General features: G+C 38.5%; 1 protein-coding gene across 4 annotated transcripts in view; it reads left to right on the top strand.

Moving 5' to 3' along the window:
- Window positions 1-20,841, top strand: part of GDAP1 (ganglioside induced differentiation associated protein 1) — a 30,335-nt gene extending 9,494 nt beyond the window's left edge. For 2 of the 4 annotated variants that reach the window (XM_068932486.1, XM_068932489.1), the window contains exons 3-8: window positions 5,246-5,341; window positions 10,745-10,937; window positions 12,211-12,384; window positions 14,203-14,297; window positions 14,763-14,877; window positions 17,295-20,841. In XM_068932486.1, coding sequence (XP_068788587.1) covers window positions 10,832-10,937; window positions 12,211-12,384; window positions 14,203-14,297; window positions 14,763-14,877; window positions 17,295-17,677 — 873 coding nt within the window. In that variant the 5' untranslated portion in view covers window positions 5,246-5,341; window positions 10,745-10,831 and the 3' untranslated portion in view covers window positions 17,678-20,841. Of the gene's footprint in view, window positions 1-5,245; window positions 5,342-10,007; window positions 10,090-10,744; window positions 10,938-12,210; window positions 12,385-14,202; window positions 14,298-14,762; window positions 14,878-17,294 lie in introns of those variants that run through there. The other 2 variants (XM_068932487.1, XM_068932485.1) reach the window with 2 other exon arrangements.
- Window positions 20,842-23,581: the final 2,740 nt, after the last annotated feature.

Here is a 23,581-nt window from a genome sequence, read left to right as displayed (position 1 = left end):
TTGAAGATCTTTGTCAGTTATTTCCTAACGCAAAATTTCATCGTCTCCAGCAAGTGGATGAATTAGGCACTAAATAATTTTGGGATTCTCCAGCTTTAGTGTTGAAAATGTATTTGGATGGGCTTAAGAGAAGAAAAAAATTGCTATACTTCATGTGCCATATGGTGTCAGTGGCATTTTTATTTTTTGGTTAAAATATATTAACATTGGCAAAATGATAACATTTGAAGTTTGAAAAGTATGTGTATCATTTTAATGTTTTGTATAGTTCTTTTTTTTTTTCCTCTATTACAAAATGCAGTGTAGATCCTATGCTGTGTTGGGCTGAATCACTCACTGGAAGAGCTTGGCTCTCTCTGTTGGCTACAAAGGAAGTTTTGATTCATGTCTAAAAGCTACTTGCTGTAGGTTGAGAGAGATGATCCTGCTTGCACTATCACTTCCAGGAATGCTGTGGGTGGGTTTTTTTTCCCCCCCTTCTGTTTTCACAGTTTCTGGGAGACACAGCTGCTGTCCAGGCTTTGAGGTGTTGTACAGAGCTGGAGCTATTGTGCTGTTCCTGCCAAGCAGACCTTTGTAACATTACTCAGTGGAGTCTTTGGTAACAGCTGACTAGCTTTACATAATATGACAATAATTTGTAGTTGCCATGAACTTGAGTTAAGTTTTAATTTGCAGTGACAGATAGGCTTGTGCCACCATACTAATCTGAATTATTTTATAGAGCTATGCCTTTCTTTATCTTCTTACAATGATTTATTTGATCTTTTTAATGTTGCCTAAGTGCCTAATCTACTTAGACTACAAAATATTTAACATTGTTATTGAAATAAGCATTTGTGCGAGTGTATAATGAAGTTGTTAAAATGTAAGTCTTCAACACGCAAGTAATTTTCCTACCAGTAAAATTAGTTTGTTTTATTTCATCCTATCATGCTTGGAGTGAGTGTTGAAAGATGAACAGGCAAGCATTGCTCAGCCAGAGGGGAGAAGAACGTCATACAGCCCCCAGAATAGCATCAGCAATAAATATGGTCATGCTTTGCTTCTCCTGAGATAGACCAAGATCATGTTTGTAGCACCCAACAGGTCTGCTGGTTACCAGACGTTCAGGGCCTTTGAAACGTTTACAAATGCAGCTGCAGTTAGGAGAGCGCTTGTTCCAGCAATGAAGAGGCTGACATCAGGAAAAAGGGAGGAAACGAAATCAGAAGCCAGGCAGTTCAAACAACACAAAATGTGTGGGGAATACAAACTTAATCGCAGTATGAAATACTGCTCCAAGATATGAACCATGTTCCTGTTAGACTCTCTTTTCGTGTGAACTTGATTGTGTTTGCAGGTGACTTAGAACCACTGAAGCGTGAAGCTTTTGTAAAGGAGGAAAGCTGGACTCAAAAATAGCTCTTTGTTTAACAGTCTTAGGTCATATACAATGTCAAAGTTAGTATCAAAATGTACAATAAAATGAAGTCAGAAAAAAGCTCAGATTAAAAAGTTGTTTTCCCCCCTCTATGTGTTCCAATGTATTCCCCCCCCCCCCCATGTATTCTCACTTTGCAATATAATTAAGTAAAGTAAGATAGCCCTTAAGGTCCGTGGCCTATTTGGCATGTTAGAGAGAGAATTATAATTATTCAAGTCTACAGGAGAACACTTCTAATTTCTTCATTTTAAAAAGACAGATTATCCCCACTAGACCAAAGGGATGTTCTTTCTTCTGTGTCCCTAAGTTCTGTTCGTATCAACTCTTCTGTTAACATAGTGCCTTTATTTTTTATTTCTGTAATTTACTACGAGGACTGTTAACAAGCGAGTCAAATTCTGCCTTTGTGTTCACTACACTGTTCTTGACAGGGCATTACAGAAATCAAATCTAGGCTTTGCCCCTTCCCTCCCCTTCAACCCCCAAATTTATGTCTCTCTAATATTTGAAAAGCAAGCTTTAGCTTTTGTTGTTCCTCTGCTCTTTTGGCTTTGCATACCCACCCTCTATATTAGCTAGGGTGTCAGTGGAAAGGGTTTGTTATTTCAGACACATACCGTCACCTGCTGCGCTCTCCTCTCCCCTACACTTGCACAGGGCACAGAGACAACTTCATGCTTTCATTTGTATCAGTTACACAGGATTTAAATTCATCCCTTTCTCTATATAGCCTAATATTTTTTTCTGTCAGATAACTCAGTAAATGCTAAATAGCAAGTGCATTTTAGTACACATTCCATCAGCTTGCAGTAATGAACTACATCTATTTTTCCTATGAAAAATCTCATTGCGATAAACATGGTGAAGGAAGTGTGTTTGCCGAGCAGTAGCTCTGGTGTTTGTTCTCTATTCCAGAGTGACGTTATGCAGTTAAGAAAAAATCATGCCAGCATGTTTCAGTCAGTGCCAAAAGAACATAGACAGCTATTCAGTGCCTAGAATCTACTGCTGCCCAAAACTATATCTTGTCCTATTTATACTTTTGCAAACGAGGGTCTTGCTTACAAGAGGAGTAAGTTGAATAGTGTGTTTGTGTGCTATTTGATAATGAATGCGTTTTAAATTCTACTTTTTTTTGACCATGGAAATTTTGAATTTTAAGTGGCGTAGACATTTTGTAACAGTCAAGTCACAGAATCCTAATTTTTAAAATGATTACTACACACATTGGAGTTAACTTCCCTGAAAATACTTGTGTGCTTATCTCTCCACAGAGCAAAAAGAGCTGAAAATTCCTGGCTATGCAGTACACCTAGAACACAGATATTGAGTATTAAACTAAGATATTTGAGAAGCAAAACTCATGCACAGACTAAAAGACTAATTTAAGATAAAGTGGAATCTCCTTGGATCCGGACACATCGTAGAGGTTTACTAATTGATATCAGCTAGCAATCTGATTTTTATGCTTGTTGCCCCAACGCTTATGGGTGAGGCAGGGAGCAGATGAAAAACCTGAAGAACAATTATCAATCAAATAGGGACTAACCATTACGGTAGTTCAGTGAAAAACAGGAGAAGAAATGCATTTCTGTCTGAATGTTTAACAAAACAGGGTTCTAATGTCTGGCGCTGAACAGAATAAAACTTGTGTAACAGGAATCTGAATCTTCTCTTGTCAAACACAGAAATGAGAGCTGGTATTTTACGTTACGCATGTATAAGGCCTTCCACTGGGAAATGTCAGGAATAAAGCTTCCGGTTGGCTAAAACAGGTGTAGTGAGAAATGGAGCATAATGTCAATTTCTTCAGCTTTCAAAATTCAGTAAATATAACAATTTGATATATTATAATTGATCACAATGTTTTCCTTTTAGTTTCTCTTCTACTATAATTGTGAAAGAACTTCATCACTGCAATACTGGAGCATAATTTATGTAACATAGATAGAAAATAAATATGTTAGTAAGATAAAAATATTATATCCATGCTTACGGTCCCTGTCCATGCAGACTAAATCATGAGACAGTTTGCCCAGCTAGCCCTGATTGGTTTTCTGCAGTGGTGAGGAATCCATGGATGACACAGGGCTGCTCTCAGAGCAGAACAGCCTTCATCTTTGCTGCTGCGCTGGCTGTAGGCTGCTGTAGAACAGAGGATGACCTAAGAAGACTTTTTTCCCCCCTCTTTCTTCCATCTAATGTGGTTACCTAACCATCTCCTGAAGTGAATCTTGAAGTATGCTCATAGAAATATTTTAGCCTATTACTGTATGCTTTTTAATCCAGGCTTGCACAAAGGTAATGGACAAACAGCAAGAATTAAGGCTGAAGAAATAAGAATTTCCTTATTCAGCTTAGAGAACTATATTTTTGTGTTAAAATAGTGATTAATGTTATCATGAATGATGGCTCTTCCTCGGTGGAAACTACTTTTTTTATTTGTCAATGAGAATGCTTGGAGGAGTAGCTTTTGAAGTATTCTTATACCATTTTTTGTGGATAGCTGGCTGAAAAAGATCAAATGTTTGGTTTAAACTCATTCTCTAAGGCAACTTATAATAGTTTTGCTAGCATTTTCAATAAAAATGTAACTAAGATTTTCATAAATTTTTGACAGTGCTTAAAGTTTGGGCATGTTTCAGGGATGGAAACAACCTGATTTCTACAGTTTACAGGAAAGATCTTTTAAAATTATTTTCCAATCACAGAATATACTTCATGAGACTTCAAATGGTATTTCATAAAATTATATTTAATCTCTCTGATTTCCTGAAGTCTTTCTGTATAGGGCTGTCATCATAGCTGCTGGATCTTTACATTTCACAGGGTCATTGCAGTAGAACTTGAACATAAGACCCATGGAAATCAGTGCAAATCATCCCACTGACTTTGGTATACTTTGTTTCAGTATCTAAATAATTATTTTATTAGCCCAAAGTTGTGTACTCTTTTCTGAGTAAAGATAGTAACTGGAAGATTTTTGTACATGTATTGTTTGTACTGTGGTAGCTTTTTAAACTTTTAAATGGCAGCCCAAACCAAATGTGCTAGACAGTACTGTGCAAACATGTAACACAATGGCTATCTTTGCTCAAAAAAATTGTCTTCACTAGGAGATTAAAAAACAGTGGATAAATCAACACCTGGATGCTACACACAGAAGTACAGAGCATAGGAGAACTTTTTAATAGAATTTCTACTCATATGAGTTATCATATTTACTCATATAAGCAGTCACATTGAAGTTAATGTAAGTGAAGATGAGCAAGTGAAGAATTTGCAGAACTGTTCCTAATACCTTAGTAACAATCAAGTTTCTTTCCAGCATATTACATGTGCACAGAGACAACCAACACGGGCAAGCAGATGAAAACATGTTTCAGATCTTTTGATATAAATGATCTTGATCTTTTGATTTGGCTGATATGTTAGATTTTATAATTCAAAGATGCTGTTTGTATGAAAGCTCGATGAGTGATAGGTTGGATAGAGCTGGAATGAGAATATCTAGATTTAAGGATTATAGCTAAGAGTTTGCCCTTTTTGGAACTCATGTAAATGTACTAAATGCATTTCCACGATAAAAAGCCTAGTATTTCAGGAAATTAGATTTCAATACTAAAGCTGTTGAATGTTTTATAACATTGGAAAAATGAATGTTTTTATTATATCTCAAGAACTAGGAATGCATACAGTCACTACTATGAGTGATTTTAAGGTAGGCTTAACTATAAAACTACTAAGAATAATTTTATGAAGAAAAAAATCATTATTAAAGAGTATTTCTGAGGTACTGATATGTGAATTTTTCTTCAGCATGAAACAGGATGGACTGTGGCATTTAGGCAGAGCAGAATTTTGTGGCAAAATCCCCGAAGAAAACCTACTGGGATGTGGTAAGGAACTTTGAAAGTGAGTAAATAAGTTCTATTAGTAGATGGATTGTTAGAGGTAAACCGGTAACTCAGTAATTACATTTATTCAGAAATATGCAATAGCCATCTAGAATTACTTAGGTTGGTGTCCCTCCATGGTTTTAAATACAGTTAAGTTCGGGCACAGATATTGTGAACTGTGACTGTTAATATGTAACTTTGCTTTGTGGTCTTGTTTCTAATCAGTTGCATATCTAATACATCAGTCATATTAAAAAGTTATTTCTTGTAAGGGTCAGTATTAAATCTCACCTGCGTATATGAATTCCATGCTATGTTCTTTTTGACTCATATTTCATCACCAGTAATGCAGAGCTTGCAATGGGAATTTAGCCAATAACTACTGATGACAGAAGGTCCAGAATAGAATCTGTCTTATTTTCCTAAGCAACATTAACTCCTGCACCACTGTCAGTTATGCCAGGTCTGCACCTAGAACTGAACTAGTGGTTGTGCTAATGATGTGTAAGTGGAATACAGCTAATTTTCACCTCTAGCTGCATAGAAAATAGTAGAAGATTCTCCCCGCCCCCCCCCCCCACCATAAAGCAAACAGACCTGGTTTTGAATATGCACAAAAACCTGATCTGTTAAATAAAAAACTATCATTTTTACTTGCAGCAATCACTTTTATAACATATCTGGCCTAGATGTTTCCTGACAATATCATAGAGTGAGTGGTAAAGTCAGGAAGAAAAGAAAACCAGAATCCAAATTTCCAGATCTTTGACCTAATTTATACATCCGCTTATTAAGTTTGTGTTGGTACAACTTATATAAATATTAATACCTTCAGCAAATTTTCTTTTCATTGTGTTGGTACAACTTATATAAATATTAATACCATCAGCAAATTTTCTTTTCATGAGGTAAAAATATTAGAAAACTTGTATAGGTGCTTATATTTTTTATTAAAAAATACCTGATAATAAAAAAGAAAGGCCCAAGAGAGGCCATACAGAAAAACGAGGCAAGAATATCAGTATAGTGAGAAAAGTGACTTGTCACACAATATTGATGGTCTGCTTTCAATTCCAAAGTGCCAAGATGCCAACTAGGCTTGCAGTTCTGTATTTTTGTGCCTTGTACTTCTTTTATATTCATTGTACTTACACATTAAAAAGCACCTTCACAAATAACGTTCAGTTGTGTAAAATATTGCATAACTCTCTGTAAATACATTTGGATTAAGGTTTTCCAAGATGTTCTGAGCTTTTTCATAATCTGGCACTTTTGCTTGCTTTCTTCATGCTTTAGAAGATAGAGGAGCTTAGGTGAAAACATACAGCTATGGATAGGTGTTAACTCTGAAGAAAAAAGCATCCGCTGTGTTTCCTCTCGAGCACTCCTGGAGAGAGAATGTGTTTTATATCATATTTTTAGAAAAGGGAGGCCTCTCGTGGCCAGTTATGAAAACAACGTTTTGCCAGGCGCCGGTGAGGGTGCCTGTGGCCGCTCTGAGCACCCTATGACATAACAACCTGGTCCGAGAGCTGTTGTGCCAGCGCGACTGTCCTGCTCCCAGCCTTCCTATGTCTTGTGGTACCTCAGCAACCTGAAGCCAAACTGTTGCTTATTAAAGCCAGGAGTATAAACGGAGTATAGCAGGAGTATAGCAATATGGAGGCGGGGGGTGTGTGAGGGTGGGTAGATACCTGAATATGAGCATGGATGCTCTGTTATCATTGAAGAGGTCAGAAGCAGGAAATACTGTTCTCGCTGTTCCTCTTTTCTGTATTGTGTTAGGATGTATGTACCTGTGATGTGAATGTGTAATTATTTTTTTTAGGATTCGTTTCTTTCTCAAATAGGCCAAAATAATAAAAGGGCTAGATTTTTTTACTTTTCAGATGGATTATCCTGCGGCAAGTCATATGAGAAGGCTCAAATTCTAAGTTACAGACGTCAGGTAATCAAAAGCACAATAGATGTTCTATGGGAAGCTAAGCTATAGCTAGCTTCCCGCATCTGCATTAGTTATGAAATATATGATGTGCAATTTTAAAATGTTTTGGATATGAGAAGACAGTGAGAAACACTTTATAAATGTTTAAATAAAAAAACTTTGCTTTTCTGAATTATTTATTATTGCATTGTTTCTTATGAATTCATTTTTCTTTCTCTATTTAAATGCTATTTATTTAGGAATTTAAGACTCTTAAATACATTTGATTAATATATATTTCAGCAGAGACTCCAGATACTTTTTGCCTTACCTAAGCTTTAATGTGCTCACATGGGAAAATCTTGCTGGTAAGACGCATATGTGAGTTGTTATGTTACTTCTGAACTACTTTCCCAATATAATGAGTTCACACTTGCCTCTTGTGCTAACTAATAGGATAGGGCTTTTTAGTTCATAATAAGGAATTCATACTTAATTGCAGACTGCTTCAATACAGTTGATGTGCTGACTTGAATAAAATAAAAGAGAGGCCTCACTTTCTGTGAATTTAGGCCTCTAAATCTTTGTATGACTGGACATTGACAACAGTTTTACACCCTCATAAAAGCAACAGTATTCGGCAAAACTGAATTCTTTGCTATTCTTTGCACATCAGGAACTCACTGGTGTAATTTCTTTTTAACTGAGTGATTTAGTATAGATTACAGGACTATATAATGATGCTGCTCTTCTTTCTTCTCTCCCACATGGTTCAGAAGGAAGAAGGACACAAAACAACAGTAAATTTTTCCGTGCCATGTTTGTTATACTGTTTTTGAGATCTTATTAATTATCCTCTCCTGACTTACAGAATAAGTTTAAACCCAAAATGTTCCTTTCGAACAGCGTTATTTTATTCTCTTTAATTGCCATTCTGGTCACCTGAAATAGGTAACAGAACATAACTCAAACTCAGATGTCCATGTTTGATATTAAATTAGTTGAACAAGAAAAATGAAATGGAACAGAGATCTGGTAACTTAGAAAATGAAAAAATTTTGATTCCGAGGCTAAATGGAAAAAAAGAACCCTAAAATACAGTCTCTAGTGTATGTAAATTTCAAAACATAATTTCTAATGGTATCCAATACTCAGTTCTTTGCCCTGAGACGTAAAGCCCCAGTGCATGAGGGTGCTACAGCACTCTTAGACATACAGCTTTGGAGAAATGTTGCATTCTTATTATCCATTCTAAGCAAATTCTCCAACTTTTCAAAGGATTAAAATTAGGTTAGATAAAATTCCCCAGAATTTACTGTCAGTAACACAGTAACTAGTGTCAGATAGAAATGGGAAGCTGCTCATCATGCCTGCCCTTCTGAGGTTATTTGTGATGGACTGTGAGAAGTCACCAGGCGCTTGTGCCCCCTTCTGTGAATGGTGCAGGCTGGGAACTGGCTCTTTATTCCTTCCATTTTGATTTATAAGATGTGTGCATTAACTTGTCTCGTTTACTGACTTAAATTCATCCCCTTGCCTAATGTTCTCTGTTTAGTTGATGATATTTAACACCCTCAAGGGTATTTATTGCTGCTTGCTATTGCGTGCAACCTCACTGCTAGAAGCTTCAAGAGAATATTGACAAATGTATTGTACCACTATTAACTATCGGGGGATCATATTCAGTTTCGTGTATGGTGTTTCCAGACCAAGCCTTTGGCCATGATTACAAATGTAATAGCTATGAATCGAGTTGATGCTGATAACAAAACTCCTTTTCATTATAAAAGTGTCAAGATTTCACTTAAAATCAAATGTTATTGGGCTGTAGCTCACAGTGTACTAGGTTCGGGTCTCCTTTCATGCATTCTCCACGTGGTGGGGAGCACTAATAGTGGGCATAAAAAAGTGGTATGCATGAGTGAGGTATCCTGGTTCACCTAAAGTAGTCACCTTTATGGTCGATGCAACAGTTGGCATGACATGAGCATTATTCTGGGCTGTGTAAGCTCCCCATGTTTCTTAGTTTGCTCACCTTCCTGATTCAGCAGATAGTGCCTAATGGATGAGGCTTGTCCTATCAGCAGTTGCATCTTCTAAGCTATCTCCATTTTGAGATACAGGGCAAGCATCTTCTGATGGAAGAAGCTAATTTTTGTTACCAAATACTTTTCAAAGACCTTACTTCATTTAGGAAAAAAACCTGCAAATTTGCTAAATGTTTCTAAACTTCATCTATAGAAAAAAAGCAAGGTGCCTTGTCTCTTGAGGTTGAAAAAACACAGCTCAAGGGAAAAGATGTATCTATTTTCATAGTTTATCGTTAGTTCTGCCTGCTGTGGTTATTAGAGCTGAAGGGCAGGTGGCAATGCTGTTTATACTGATAGGGTCCTATTCAGGGTGTTTCCCGGTAACCTTTGTCTCTCCCTCCCCCCCCCCCCCCCCCCCCAAATTCCACGACCTCAGTATCCTTTATGTTCACAGTGCAAATATTTGTTCGAGGGGGGAGGGGGGAAAAAAGCGATCTTAAAAAAAAAAAAAAAAATCCTGCCATGTGATCTCTTTCCCTGCGCATCCATCTTCCTGCGCTGCCCTCGGGAAGGCTGCAGACGGCTCCGCGGGCGGGTCCTCTTCCTGGGCAGCGCCGTCCCCGCAGCAGCGCGGGGGAAGCGACCCCCCGGCCGCGGGGCGAAGCGCCTCCGCGCCGCCGCTGCGCTTCAGCGGGGCCGGGCGGCGCGGGGCTGCGCTGGGCGGCGGCGGGCATGGCGCTGGGCGGCGGCGGCGGGGCGGCGGGGCGGCTGGTGCTGTACCACTGGACGCAGTCCTTCTCCTCGCAGAAGGTGAGGGCGGCGGGGCGCTTGCGGGGGTCCGTGCTGTAAAGGCGCGTTTTCGGCCGCCTGGGAGGGACGGGAGAGGGCTGCCCGCTGCTGGCCGGGCCTCCTCTCGTGAGGCGGCGGCGCCGAGTCGCCCTTGCCGAAGGCCCCGGTCTGCCTGCGGTGGGGTACAGTGCCCGAAAATTAACCTGGGTGCCCGTGGGAACGCAGCCCCCCTGCCGGCCCTGCGCCAGCGTGCTGGCGCCGCTCCTGCCTGCAGAGCGCGGCACCGGAAGGGGCGCCTTACAGAGGGGTACCCCGCAGCGGCTGTAGTGTGGAGATGCAACGTTGCGAATGTGTACCCTGCAGCGGGTGCAGCGCAGACAGATGCATTACAAAGAGCTACCCGGCAGAGGGTATAGTGTAAAGGTTTATGTGTCAAACGCGAACCCTGCAGTGGCCAAAACAGAAAGGGACAGCTGACAGATGGGTGGGTACCCTGCGGTGGGTTGCTGTAGAAGATGAAGGGTGGAGCGGTTGGCACAAAGCAAGCAGCAGAGCCGCAAGCAGAACCCAGTGCCCTGAGCCCGTGCTGGGCCGCGCTGCGTGGACTCGCTCGGCAGGCTAGCTGCCTTTGTTCGGGGAGTATTTTTCATCAAGTAACTCACTGATGTCATTTCAGGTGCGCCTGGCGATTGCTGAAAAAGCCCTAAAATGTGAAGAACATGATGTAAATCTGCCACTGAGTGAACACAATGAACCTTGGTTTATGCGTTTAAATTCATCTGGAGAAGTACCTGTCCTTATCCATGGGGAAAATATTATTTGTGAGGCAACACAGATTATTGATTATCTTGAAGCAACATTTGTAGATGGTAATCCTATAGATATTTCAGTGTGCTATTTTTCCCCGTACAAGTAACATGCAACAGTTGTTGTATCACTATGTAGTATTTTGAGCAGAAAATGTTTATAATCCCACAAGTAAATACCTCAAATAATGGGTAGTAAGGGATAAAAACACGTTCCTTTCATGACCTTCCTGCACCTTTACTGATAGCTGTAAAAAACAAAACAGAACAAAACAAAAACAGTCTTTCTTACCCATTCTGCTAGCGTGAAAAAGTAAATAACGTGACAACATAGTTGTGTACTAGTTCCATAGTGAGACTGCCGCTGGTAAAGGTAATACAGTGAACAGGAAGTTGCACAGTTTTTGCTGTTCTGAGACAGCTCTGCCTTTTCATCCACAAAAAAGAATGATGCCTTTACTGGTTAATTCCAGGATAATCTTTAAAAAGTGGAAGATAGAAAGAAAAAAAATTATTTTTAGTGCCAAAAAATGGAATAAGAAGGAGAAAAAAGTAGGGAGAATAAAATTAAAAGTGAACTTGTGCAAGCTTTTGACATTCTCCATGTCTGCATTGCTGGAAAATAGACATTTTTGAAGAAAAGAATTGAAGTACACAGGTGCATTTTTTTCAGGTGTGGAGGGGTAGCATGTTGTGGTTCAACAGTTTAGTGATTCAGCAGCGGCTTTAAATAATTTCCCCTGCATGAAGAAACTTTCAGTGCAAGGTGAAGATAATGTGAATTTAATGCTGACGTTTTAGTCAAATGAAGTGTCAGGGCCTGGGTAAATTGAGGGTGGGGTAAAACTCGGTGGTGTGCCGGAATACCTCTAATGGTGCTTTGAATAGGATTCCTTTACTGTAGTTCTAATAACATTACTGCTGCAGTGGTAAAGGCATAGTCATAACAGCTTATTTAAACCTCTGTTGTGCCCTATTCTGAAAGGGTTAGAGGGTTATGTGCCATGATCTCTCCCGTCCGTAGAAGTACAAAATATATGCTGAATACAGTTCCCTGATTCAAAGGCCTCTTAAATCCTTCTTTACATGGGTTGCTGCATAAGAATAGAATTATTCAAATGTTTTTGAATGTAGTATGAGTATATACGTTATCTGAGGAGTGATAACACTTGGGTTACAGTAGGGAACCCTGCTCAGTAGCGGAACCTTTCTTAGCATGGCTGTGTTATTTGTGCTAGTTGGGTATAACTGAAGTGACTTTAGGAATATTACTTTTGATTAATTACATGGTTCTTCTTTTTTAACTTTTTTTTTTAATTTTGTGATTGTATGGCAGAAGAAGTACCAAGATTAATGCCAGAAGAAGGGAGCATGTATTATCCCAGGGTGCAGCATTATAGAGAGCTTTTAGACTCCTTGCCTATGGATGCCTACACTCATGGCTGCATCCTACACCCTGAATTAACAGTGGATTCCATGATTCCAGCCTATGCTACAACCAGAATTCGTAGTATGTACTGGTACAGATCTGAACACGTGTCATTTAATGGAATGTTTGATTACATTAATCTGATATCTTATTTTTAATGGGCATGATGCAGAACCTGGAGGGCACATAGTTCTAATTTTAATTGTAATCCTTCATGATTTGTGAATATACTTTCTATTTGTTTTTGTACCTTGTTATGATTTGACAGTGTCGAAGAGCAAGGGCTATTTTCCAGGCATCTATGGAATTAATTTTGCTAGCAATTGGAAATGTGCTTTCTGTGCATAAAAGAAAATGGCAGCTTGAATATTTTAATTTCTGATTTTGCTGTTTATGCTCATGAAATTGTTTCCAAGGAACTGCAGTATTGTAGCTCAAACTACACCACCGCACTGAAGAAAACCCATTTTTGTAGATGTAAACTTGAAATAACAGAAGTTTACCTATTTAGTTAATAACAGTTGCTTTCCTCTCAGCTAAAGTCATACAAATGTAGATTAGCCTCAGTGAAACAGAGTATTTTTATATAACATGTTGTAAGTGAATCATCAGGCCCTGTTTTTCAGGAGAATGTAATAGTATAAGCTTTAGTGCCAGGGGCAGGGGAAAAAAAAAGGTCTAAAGAAATAAGTAGCCTGTTGTCAGTTTATGCCTACATATGCACTCTGCTTAGACGGGTAAAGATAAAACTAGGACTTGTCTAAATCAGGATGTTTTCTTATCTTTTGTTTTCATATCCTAAACACAGCCCGCTTTCCTGATTTGGGGCCTTTTTTTGATAGATTACGAGTATTCCTAAATAATTCCTTTGCTTGTTCAGACTTTTCCTGAATGGTTTAATTTTCAGCTTTGAATAACTGATCTTTTTCAAAGCACTAGATAATAAAAACCCCTCAGCAAATTATGTATTTGTATTTACACATACCAAATGCAATTAAATAATGAATTGCATATATAAGGTTTTAGGTATGGGATTACATCCTTCAGTTTCTTCATATACTGTGTTGAAGGATGGCTTTCGCAGCCACATCAGGTTGAAACAAGGAATATATAAAACAATGAGTTCATTATTCTCTAGCAAGAATTTTTTATCGGTTTAATTTAAAAGACTTAATTGGAACTAATCTTAATTACCATGTACAAGTAGGAGGTGATTCATGCCATTCTCAAGTTTATTACTAGAAATATTTTTTTTAGAAGATACCTTCTTACTTACTGGGTCTGTAAATAAGGCATTTCAAACAAAGTTTCATTTTAAAGAGAAAAAAAGACTATACACATGTAAAAGAAATCTTCACGTCATTCCTTCTTTAAATCATATACTGAATTTTTTTCTAGAACACCAGTATACTCTGTAATGAACATCTGTGAAGGGGTTTACAGACTTTGGTGGCACGTTTTAGCTAACTCAAAGCACCTTAGTTCTATTGTCAGTGGTATATAGGCTTTTACTATCCAACTTACTGTGACAGTACTGAGAATCTCAGTATGGGCCTTTCTGCAGATTTACAGCACTGAAGTGTGTTAGGAACCCAGGAATTGAGGCACAAAGCAATGAGAGTTCTACCGTATTTGTAGTTGAATTTCAGAGATTGAAGATAGTTAAAATATCCTCATTCTTTCTGGGCAAATTAACCACTTCACAGAGCTCACTGCAAACTGATAAGTACAAGGTGTGGTGGGATCAATTTGTGCAGTCGTTAACTTTTCCAAGCATGATATTTTTGAAGCCCCACTTCGTGGGAATACTTTATTCAAGTACCACTTCTTATGTCTTTGGTGTGATGTTTTTGCATGATTTGCTGATCAGTCCCTGTCGTTCCTTATCTTTTGTATCAGGCCAAATAAGTAATACGGAATCAGAATTGAAGAAACTTGCGGAAGAAAATCCAGACCTTCAAGATGCCTACATAGCAAAACAGAAGCGCCTTAAAGTAAGAAAACTCTTTCTGTTCCACCCTACATTACCTGCTTCTTGGTGTCAGATTTTTTCTGTCACAATGTAAACGTTCTGTTTCACCTGGCTTTACCGGTACACTTATGCAGTGGTTTAACCCTACTAGGCATGAAGCAGTCTATCCCTCAAATCAGCTACACACTTCAGGTGTGTGCTAAAGTATTGGACTGGTCCTACTGACTTCAAAGGTAAGCATATATCTGCATTGGTATTGGGATATTGAGCACCCTGCAGGATCAGGCAAACCTAGATATCTACCATCTCTATAAAATGTTTTTCTACCGTTATCTGAATTAACAGTATCCAAATGGTAGCCAGCTAGCTGTGTAGAAAAAATAATCACGTTATGAATAAGCACTGTAGTATCTAAGCAAAAGTTTGTCTATTAGAAGTGTCAACTCTGTACAATAATTAAAACACTAACTTGTATATATATATTTAGTCTAAACTGCTGGATCATGATAATATAAAGTACCTAAAGAAAATACTGGATGAACTGGAAAAAGTTTTGGATCAGGTTGAAACTGAGTTGCAGAGGCGAAATGAGGAAACACCAGGTAAGGGATTATTCTTGCTAAATTGGCTTGATGTTTGTATTGTGAAGACTGAGTAAACCAGTTAACAGCACCATTACAGGACTGTTTTTAACGTATCTGATTTGATACTTTTTGCGTATACTGATATAACTTCACAGAACAGATAAATACTGTTTGAAACACTAGTTTAGTTTACTGCTGTTGTCAGTGAGTAGAAGTCTTATATAAGTAAATTTAGGTTTTATAGTGATTCATCACATTTTCAGCATAATATGAGCATAATTAGCTCTACATTTTTAGAGTATTTTGTAAACAAAACACACAAGAAAAACCTAAACTACAAAATGTTCTTCCTCATGCTGTAGTCCTGGGTTCACTATAATGAGCATGACCTTAATGTTAAACATAAGTTATTTAAAATTAAAATCTCATTTAAATATTGTGCTGATTTAGGGTGTTACTGTGTGTGGTAGTTGCAGAATTAGCAATCTAAAGTGCTCTGATCATAGGGCAACTACCTCACCCCCATACCAAAAGCAGTAGTGTTGACCTGAAATCCACCTAATGAGAAGTGAGTTTTGTTTAAATGTGATTAGTGTTTCTGATCATCCAGAGTCTGGGCCAACTCCCAATGGTGCTAATAGGAATCTTTCCTGTGACTTCACTGGGAGCGGCATGAACCATCAGTCAATATCAACTGCATCTGTTCAGATCAATAACTCTTTGCATGTGGCTCTATAAATAGCTGTGGTAATAATGATCAGTTACCATCAAGACAGAGTAGGTTTGAACTAGTGATTGAAAATGTAGGTTAAATTCTCTACTAACTCAACAGTGAAAGTCACATTAGTTAATGTGACTAATGAGTTATGTAACTGATAATAATACTCATGCGTAATGTAGCTCATAATGTGACTTTATGAGTTAAAACACTCATAAAGGATGGTAGAATTTTGTTCAGCAAATTAATTCTGTCACCATTTCCAGCAGCCTCTTTTCTTTCTCTGCTAAATAGCTTTTCCAAGCCGTCGTTTGGTATAACACTGCTTAACTTATGAAACCTGACAGTGTCATAGGATTTAGTAAAATATACGATGGTTAAACGCTTCTTTAAATTTTGTCTGAGTTGTTCATGTTCCCTGGGTTTGTGAATAGTGCTTCTGTCAGGTCTTGGTCAATGTCCGAGTTTCTGCTTTTCTTACTACTGCTCACATCCCTCATTCAGCCATAGCTGCTGCTACCTCAGTCATCTTTCTTTCACACAGATTAACTTCTTTGGTCTTCCTTTCTGTCATTTTGCAGCACAGGATTAATCCCTATGTGTCCTTTCAGCTGGAGAGGATAGACTCAGTTGCTGCATAGGCCTTTCTTCCTGACTTGCATAACCAGTTGAAATGGACTAGTATCAATGGTGTGCCACTTTCCTTAGCTGGGAAATGGGTTGAAAAGGATATTCCAGGGTCTGTGTGTTTCCACAGATGCGCTACTAAAAATTCATGCCAGTGGTTTCGTGTGCCTGTCATGTGGGAACAACTCCATAAGGTTGCAAATAGGAGGGCACAGTGTAGTCCCATTTGAGATCTAAGTTAGAGCAGATTAGTTGCACTGGCACCTAGACTGGACACCTGGTTTCAGATCCTAGGTTTTACAAGCTCTCTAAATAGTCAGTACAGGTAAGCCCTTTGAGATGGTGGTGCAGAGCGCTGAAGTTAGAGGCATGATGCCGCCTAGCAATGCCTGCTCTGAGCCATCTCCGGAAACTCTTTCCTTTGACTAGAGAGGCAGTCTGGCATCTTCCTCGGTGTGCTCCTAACTAATGTTGGGCAGTGTGAATACCCATCACTTCTCAAACTTCTCCGTGTAAACGAAACGATTTTGGGTCTAGGAGGCACAAAGGAGGGGCAGGTGGCACATACTGTATCTTCTGCCTGAGCTGGCATGTTTGGGGCAGGTCAGACCTCAGGTTCATTTCTGTTTGACTAGAAAGTCTTCAGCAAAGAAGAATTCTTGAGTGAATGTCGCAGAGCTGAGTGACACAGACAAGATGACAGACTCCTCAGGCAAACCGTAATTTTTCAGCACAAGCTAAGCTACCTTTCTCCTTTCCATTCCTGTTTAATTTAAACCAGATCTGAGACATGTAGTTGAGAAAAATAAATATTTGCTATGAATCTTAATTTATGAACCTGAAATATGGCTCCTCTTTCGTAGCAAATGTAGCCCAGACTGCTGAACATAAGACTTTGCGATAACGGGTGAGCAATGGATAGGAATTGGTAAAAAATTCAGTTATTGAAGTCATATTTTAGCAGATGTGTTGGTGTTGTTTATTAGCCAGCATCATGAAATAGCATTAAACTAAATATTAGCCCATGCAGACTTACACATGTGTTTGCACTCGATTAGCTCCTAATTCTTTATGTTTTATCTCTAATTAGAAGATGGGAATCAGCCTTGGCTCTGTGGTGAATTCTTCAGTTTGGCAGATGTATCACTTGCTGTCACATTACATCGCTTGAAGTTTCTGGGATTAGCAAGAAGAAACTGGGGAAACGGAAAACGACCCAACTTGGAAGCCTATTATGAGCGTGTCCTGAAGAGAAAAGCATTTTACAAAGTTTTAGGACATGTCAACAATATATTAATCTCAGCAGTTCTGCCAACTGCATTCCGTGTGGCGAAGAAAAGAGCGCCCAAAGTTCTTGGCACCACCCTGTTGGTTGGCATGCTAGCAGGAGTGGGTTATTTTGCTTTCATGTGTCTTCGAAAGAGGTTTGCCAACATGATGTTATCAATTAGAACCAGACAAAATTATTTTTAGACTTGTCCGTCCCTGATGGTAGGTGGAGGTCATCTCTAGCCCCCAGGAAGATATCAAAAATAAGCGTTTAAGAAAGGTTATGTCCGTGAATTAGAATACTGTCTCACAATGATCGTCTCCTGCTTTTGAATAATTGAATTGGCAATACTGATGTATTTGTGGAAAACAGATAGTGAGGGCACAACAAAAAAAGGAGATACTTTCTTTTCAAGTGAGGAGCTATAAAGGCTGTGACAGTACTTTGTTGAAGTGATTATTGTTTCTGTCTTGTTTACCCAATGGCTGACCTAATTTTAATGTTTTTATTTAATAGATACTTTTGTCACAATGTGACAGCTTTTCACTGCTGGTGAAATGCGTTAGTGTGCAGAAACCAGCGCTGTTGAATCACTGAAAGTAGCACTTAAGTTTAAATGTTTAGAGAGGGATGTAAGTGGAACATAGGCTTTGTGCCTGTCATGTATATGGGAGTGAGTGTCTCTGTACTGATTAATGTCTATTGATTTACAGATGATCCATTATGAATGTGTTAAAAAGTAGCCCAATAGAGCCACTTTTTCATTTTTGTTCACGCAGTAGTACAGGAAGAGACTTGCAGTACATGTAAGTATCAGTGATTTGTGGGCCACATAAGTGAAATTTTGCCAAAAAATAAGGAACTGACAAATTCTGAACTTCTATTGACTTACAAATGGGAGTAAAAAACCTGACACTTGTCTTTTGAAAATCTCTTGGATAGCCTCTGACCCACTCAGATAGCCAGTTCAGCTGCAAACCCGGACTGAGTCATAACAAACTCAATGTCCTTTTCCTGCTTTCCTTCCCATCAGCTCCTTCTATCTTTTGCACTTGTGGTGGCTTAGTACAGTTATCTCCATATTAGTGTCCCATGTACCCATCCTTGTTTCAGCTCTGAGCACTGGCTCTTTTTTGCGCACAACTTTTTTTCTTTTGCGTTAGCAGTCACACGTGCCTCTGTGAAATGTTTGTCCACATTGTGCCACAGACAATTAGAAAATATATGCAGAAAAATGCCTTTTGTGAAAGTAATTTAAAACAGTTCACTGTCTTTGAATCTGGTTAGGGAGCCTAAGCTAAAACTGAAACAGCTACTTAGACTCTGTTTACTAATGGTGAGGTATCATAATGGTGAAAACAAGTAAAAAACATAGGGCAGGTTGGAGACAGAAGATAAGTACTGCAGATGTTTTTCTTTAAAGCCACAATCTTACAGCTTGTAGGAAAAATATATAAAAGCACTTTGATGCTTTCCACTGTTCAGTAGATGATGAGTTTTATTGTTGTATTTAAACTTAGAATCTGTTTCAATGAGAGATGCACGTTTCACTGAAAGTAGATTTTGAGTCATTTTGCAGACACACAAAATCAGGAACGGCTGAAAATCGGATCACAGACTAACAGGATTTTGTGTTCTTTCATGAATGTCTGAAAAGCTCAGAATTTTGATTACAAGTTGTAGATAACTACAGCAAGCAAAGTGTAGCTCTAAATGTTTGCCTGTCACCAACCAGTGCCTGCAGACCTAAGCATATTTTCGATCTGGTGCTGGTGGCACTGGTCTCTCTCAACTAATAATTTTGAGCCTCAAGAAGATCCTCTCTAAAGTCTGAAGAGTACAGATATAGTTTTTATCTTGGCAGTCTCACTGTCTACAAGATATCAAAATGGATTACGTCGTTGAATATTGCTGCTTATAATTTAATATTGTGTTAGCTGTCTAACAAAAGAGGGCTCAAATCTCATTGCTCCTTTCTATTAATAAGAAACATCTTACCTAGGAAACAATGCTCTTTTTATTTGTCAAAAAGAAAGTTTTATATAGTTCTGTTTCATGACACAGTTGTTTTGAAGAACTTGATGAATTAAATGTGCTCTATTTAGAAAAACTTGTTATTTCTAGAGTAAATTTAATCCAACAATACTTTTAATGTGCTGGCAGCTTTAACTGGATTTTGTTGTTCATGTATTGCAGTGTATCTGCATTTGCTTGTAACCATCTTCCGCTAAGTTTATAGACACAGACTAAACCCTGTAACATAATGCTTCTCTGGCATGTATTTCTGACAGGTCATTTATAAAATATAATCTCATCAAACCATAGTAAAATTCAATATATATGACTTAATTTTTTTTTTTTTTACAGAAGGCCATATTTTATTTTTCCCTTTATCTTTTTTTAATGTTTTAGGTCAGATAAGAACACCCTTCTATTTCCAGAGGCATACCAGGCTTGTTCACACTAGCAGCACTATATGCTGACATACAGGCTGATTATTAATGAGGTTGTGCAGTCTTACTTCCTCCCCCCAAAATTTGATCTTTGCACTTCTGCTAGTGCTCATTGCCTGGCAAGAACCGCAGGTATTGTTCGAAAGAACTGGAATGGCCACCAGGTGTCAGTGCTCCTCCAGGAGCTCCTCCGCTTTGGAACGCCTTTGCGCTGTGTAGGAAATCACTGAAGTTTTCACGAACAAAATGTTTATGATCTCTGCGTAAGATGGATGGGAGCGTCGTCATCAAATGGGTGGTCTCTCAAAAGCTCTTGAAACAACTGCTTTGGTTTACTGCAGGCTAGTTCTCTAATATCTGTCATTTAGGCTTGTATGTAGTTTCTGCGCTGGATAGACAAGACTGTCCAACAGAGGGCAAAATCGAAATAGGATTTCACGTTAAAATGTGTATCACTGAATAGCAGTTAAACTTGTTGCCGACAAGAATGAGCATGGATAAAACTATTATTAAGAAAACTTCGGGTCCCTAGTTAAATTCATGTTTGTTAGCTAAAGTATTTGACAACCTATTTATTCTCGCTGCTCTGATGTATTCTTCTTTGTGCTATAATGATTCTTGCGCAGGTGGCAGCAAAAGACTTAGCCATGCCTAAGTTCCTCATACTGGCCTGAGATTTAGAAGCATATATGCTGTATATGGCTCCTTGCACCTTTCATGTGATGCTTGTAAATTTTCTGTTTAGCCTGGCTTATTTTCTTTGCTTTGGCCTTCTGGACGTTATTTAGATTGGTTACAATCAATCTTTTGGTTTTCATTTAGTATTTGCTCTCATATGGTTCATCAGATATATTTCATATCATATCTTCCTATGTGGGACCAGCAAAATAAACATTGAGTCTGTGACAACTTTCTAGACTGGTTTATGTCCTCTATTTCAGTAAAATGTAACACATTTGAGGAGCACACAATATTGCTGTAAGGAGATGTTGTTGAAGAAAGAAGCCTCTGAAATTTCCATGTAAAAGGTGTTGAAGAGGTTGCCTTACATATATCTGGGAAGAGCAATTATAGTGATGGTTTCCTGTGAATATCTGTATGAGGGTCAAAGGAAGCCTTTTAATAATGTTAAAAAAACATTTAAAAAAGGAGGGCATAGTGTCCTTGCCTTTGCAGTTAATCGTTAAGGAAAAAAAATAGCTTCCCTTCTGAATGTGACCCTGATTTTTGGCTTACATTGCTGAGTTGCAGAAGCTGATGGCTCCTTTCTATAAGGTAGTGTATCTACACTGACGTTGCAGAGAGCAGGTCTGTGTGTGTAACTGGAGCGCACTCTGCAAGATGACGTATGACATTATTCTTTACTGAGGCCTCCTTAATAATGCTAGACAAAGAGGCATAACGTTGTATTTAGGCAATTTATGAGATGTGCTGAGGAAGTCAAAGGCATCTATAAACTTCCCAAACAAAATTTTCCTCCCCTCCTTTCTGTAAAAGAAAATCCTTAGTTTTGGTGTAGTACCGGGTCAAAAAGTCAGACACTCAAAACTCAGGAAATTCCAGAAGCTAAACTGCTTACAATACTTTAACTCACTTATACCTCAGTAGCATTTTTTATTTCTCTTTTTCATTCTAAATTACAATCATACTGTTTTATTATGTGCAATTTGAAATGTTGCATCTTTAAAAAATTAAGCTGTGGATGAGCTTAGTGCTGGGGGGAATAATTGGAATTTCCAGGTTTGAATTTCTAGCTATTTTTATCTTAGCATTACATCAATGTTAATTTCTACTACGATTTAAAATATTCATAAATAATTGTGTGTCTATGTATTTTGTAAAATAATAGATAACATAATAGCATAATTCATTATAATCTAGTTGCAGATCTTAAAAATTACTAAATGTAATGTCCGTATTGTTCAGTATAATATCCCTATTAATCCCTTCCATACTTATTCTATTAAAAGTGGCCATTGGACAATTTTACTACATTATTCATATTCATAAAATAGAGTTTTAAAAGTGGAATGATGAAAATTCAGTTGACTCGTTTAAAATTAAAACAATGAGAACTTTCCAAACTCAGTGTCTTATCATGTGTAATTTTTGAGATTCTTTGCAAGATTGAACAAGTTATCTAAATCCCTCCGTGAAGGCTCGAATAGTCCCTACACACCAGCAGCCAGGGAAGGATTAAAGGAAGAGTTTTTTGCATTCCCATCTGTAACTGCAGAACCGGTTAGAAAAAACTTCTTTAAAAGAAATTGCTTTTTACGTAGAGTGGGGCAGCATGTGAAGAAGGAACTAGTCAGACCATTAGTGTCACTGGCATATTTTTGTGTGGAGTTCCCTTTTATAGTTTTCCTACAAGAAATACATCTGCTGCTGTCTGCCCTTTATTTATTTTGACAACTTTATAATAGCATTTGATAACATTGGTAATGTTATGAATGAAGGGACATGAGAACAATACATCAGTGTTATTTGGTGCTTTGTTGTTGTTATAATTTGCGTCATTAGTTGATCGTTTAGATCAGAAGCTGAATGTTGCTGCGTTAAGACTGAACAGAAAGCTCTGCATGTTGAGAAACAATTGTAACCCTCAAAATCGCTCTTTTAGGGCTTGGTTCTGAAAAATTACTTTGCTTTAAGCATTTAAGCAGGTAGTATCTATCACAGGCAGATGGAGCCAAACTGAAGATTCTGATGTTTAGTGACAATACCCACAGAAAGGGGGACTTGAATTTAATTGTTTCTTCAGCCTGAGGAATATCCAGCTACACCTCTCTTGCCTTCTAGAAGCCACAGGTATCACCAACATAAGCATGAGAGGGAGGATTATTTGCTGAGCACCAGGACAAAGCCAAGGAGTGTCCTCTTCATGAAGCATATCCCTGTGCAGCAGAAAATACAGCGTTCACAGTGCCAGAGCATGAATAAGGAGAAGAACAATTCAGTAACCTGCTGGCAGAGGCATTCACCTTACAGGAAGTGAAATCCTTCTCCCCCACTTTCTATTAAATTTGCTAAAACATAGAAGTAGAGAGAAAACATTCCCTCCCCCTTGTGCCCTAGGCCGCAGAGTCAGGATCCCTCTTTTGCCTGCATTATCAACACAAAATATGTCTGTCTTTGCAGGTGTCAGAGCCGTTTCCTGCAGCAAAACATAGCTGGAACACATGGAGGGCTGAGAGTGCCAGTCACTGGGCTACTGTATGGAGAACAAGGACTGCCACATAGCCTCCTCTGGCAGCTAAGTTTAAAAAAGCCAGCAGTTAGCAAATGCTGACTTCCTGGAAATAATATTTTTAGTTGCATAACACAGGTTTGTTGAATGGGAGGAAGCCCAGCTGAACCAGGGAAGAAAGTATCGAGCACCAGAGAAGCTTCATCATCATCATTTCTTCTTGCTCAGCTCTGGTGGCTCTCCTGCTGGTGGAGCACAGTTCTTGGATTGCCACTTTGTGGGAGATATTCGTGCTTAAACTATTTATCTGAAGTCAGTGGAAGAAGACGCTATGAAGGAACATCTGCGTTGACTACATTGTAAAGCCAGCTTCCTAATACAGATGTTTCAGTTGGGCTCCTGTTCAGAAAGTTAGTGTGAATGCATCAATTTTGAACAGCATAACTGTCTTCAGACACATTGTC

The sequence above is a fragment of the Struthio camelus genome, chromosome 2 (genome assembly GCF_040807025.1).
Source record: "Struthio camelus isolate bStrCam1 chromosome 2, bStrCam1.hap1, whole genome shotgun sequence".
In the NCBI taxonomy this organism is placed as follows: Eukaryota; Metazoa; Chordata; class Aves; order Struthioniformes; family Struthionidae; genus Struthio; species Struthio camelus.
Note: the sequence above shows the minus strand (reverse complement) of the source record. Positions and strands in the feature narration are given on the sequence as shown.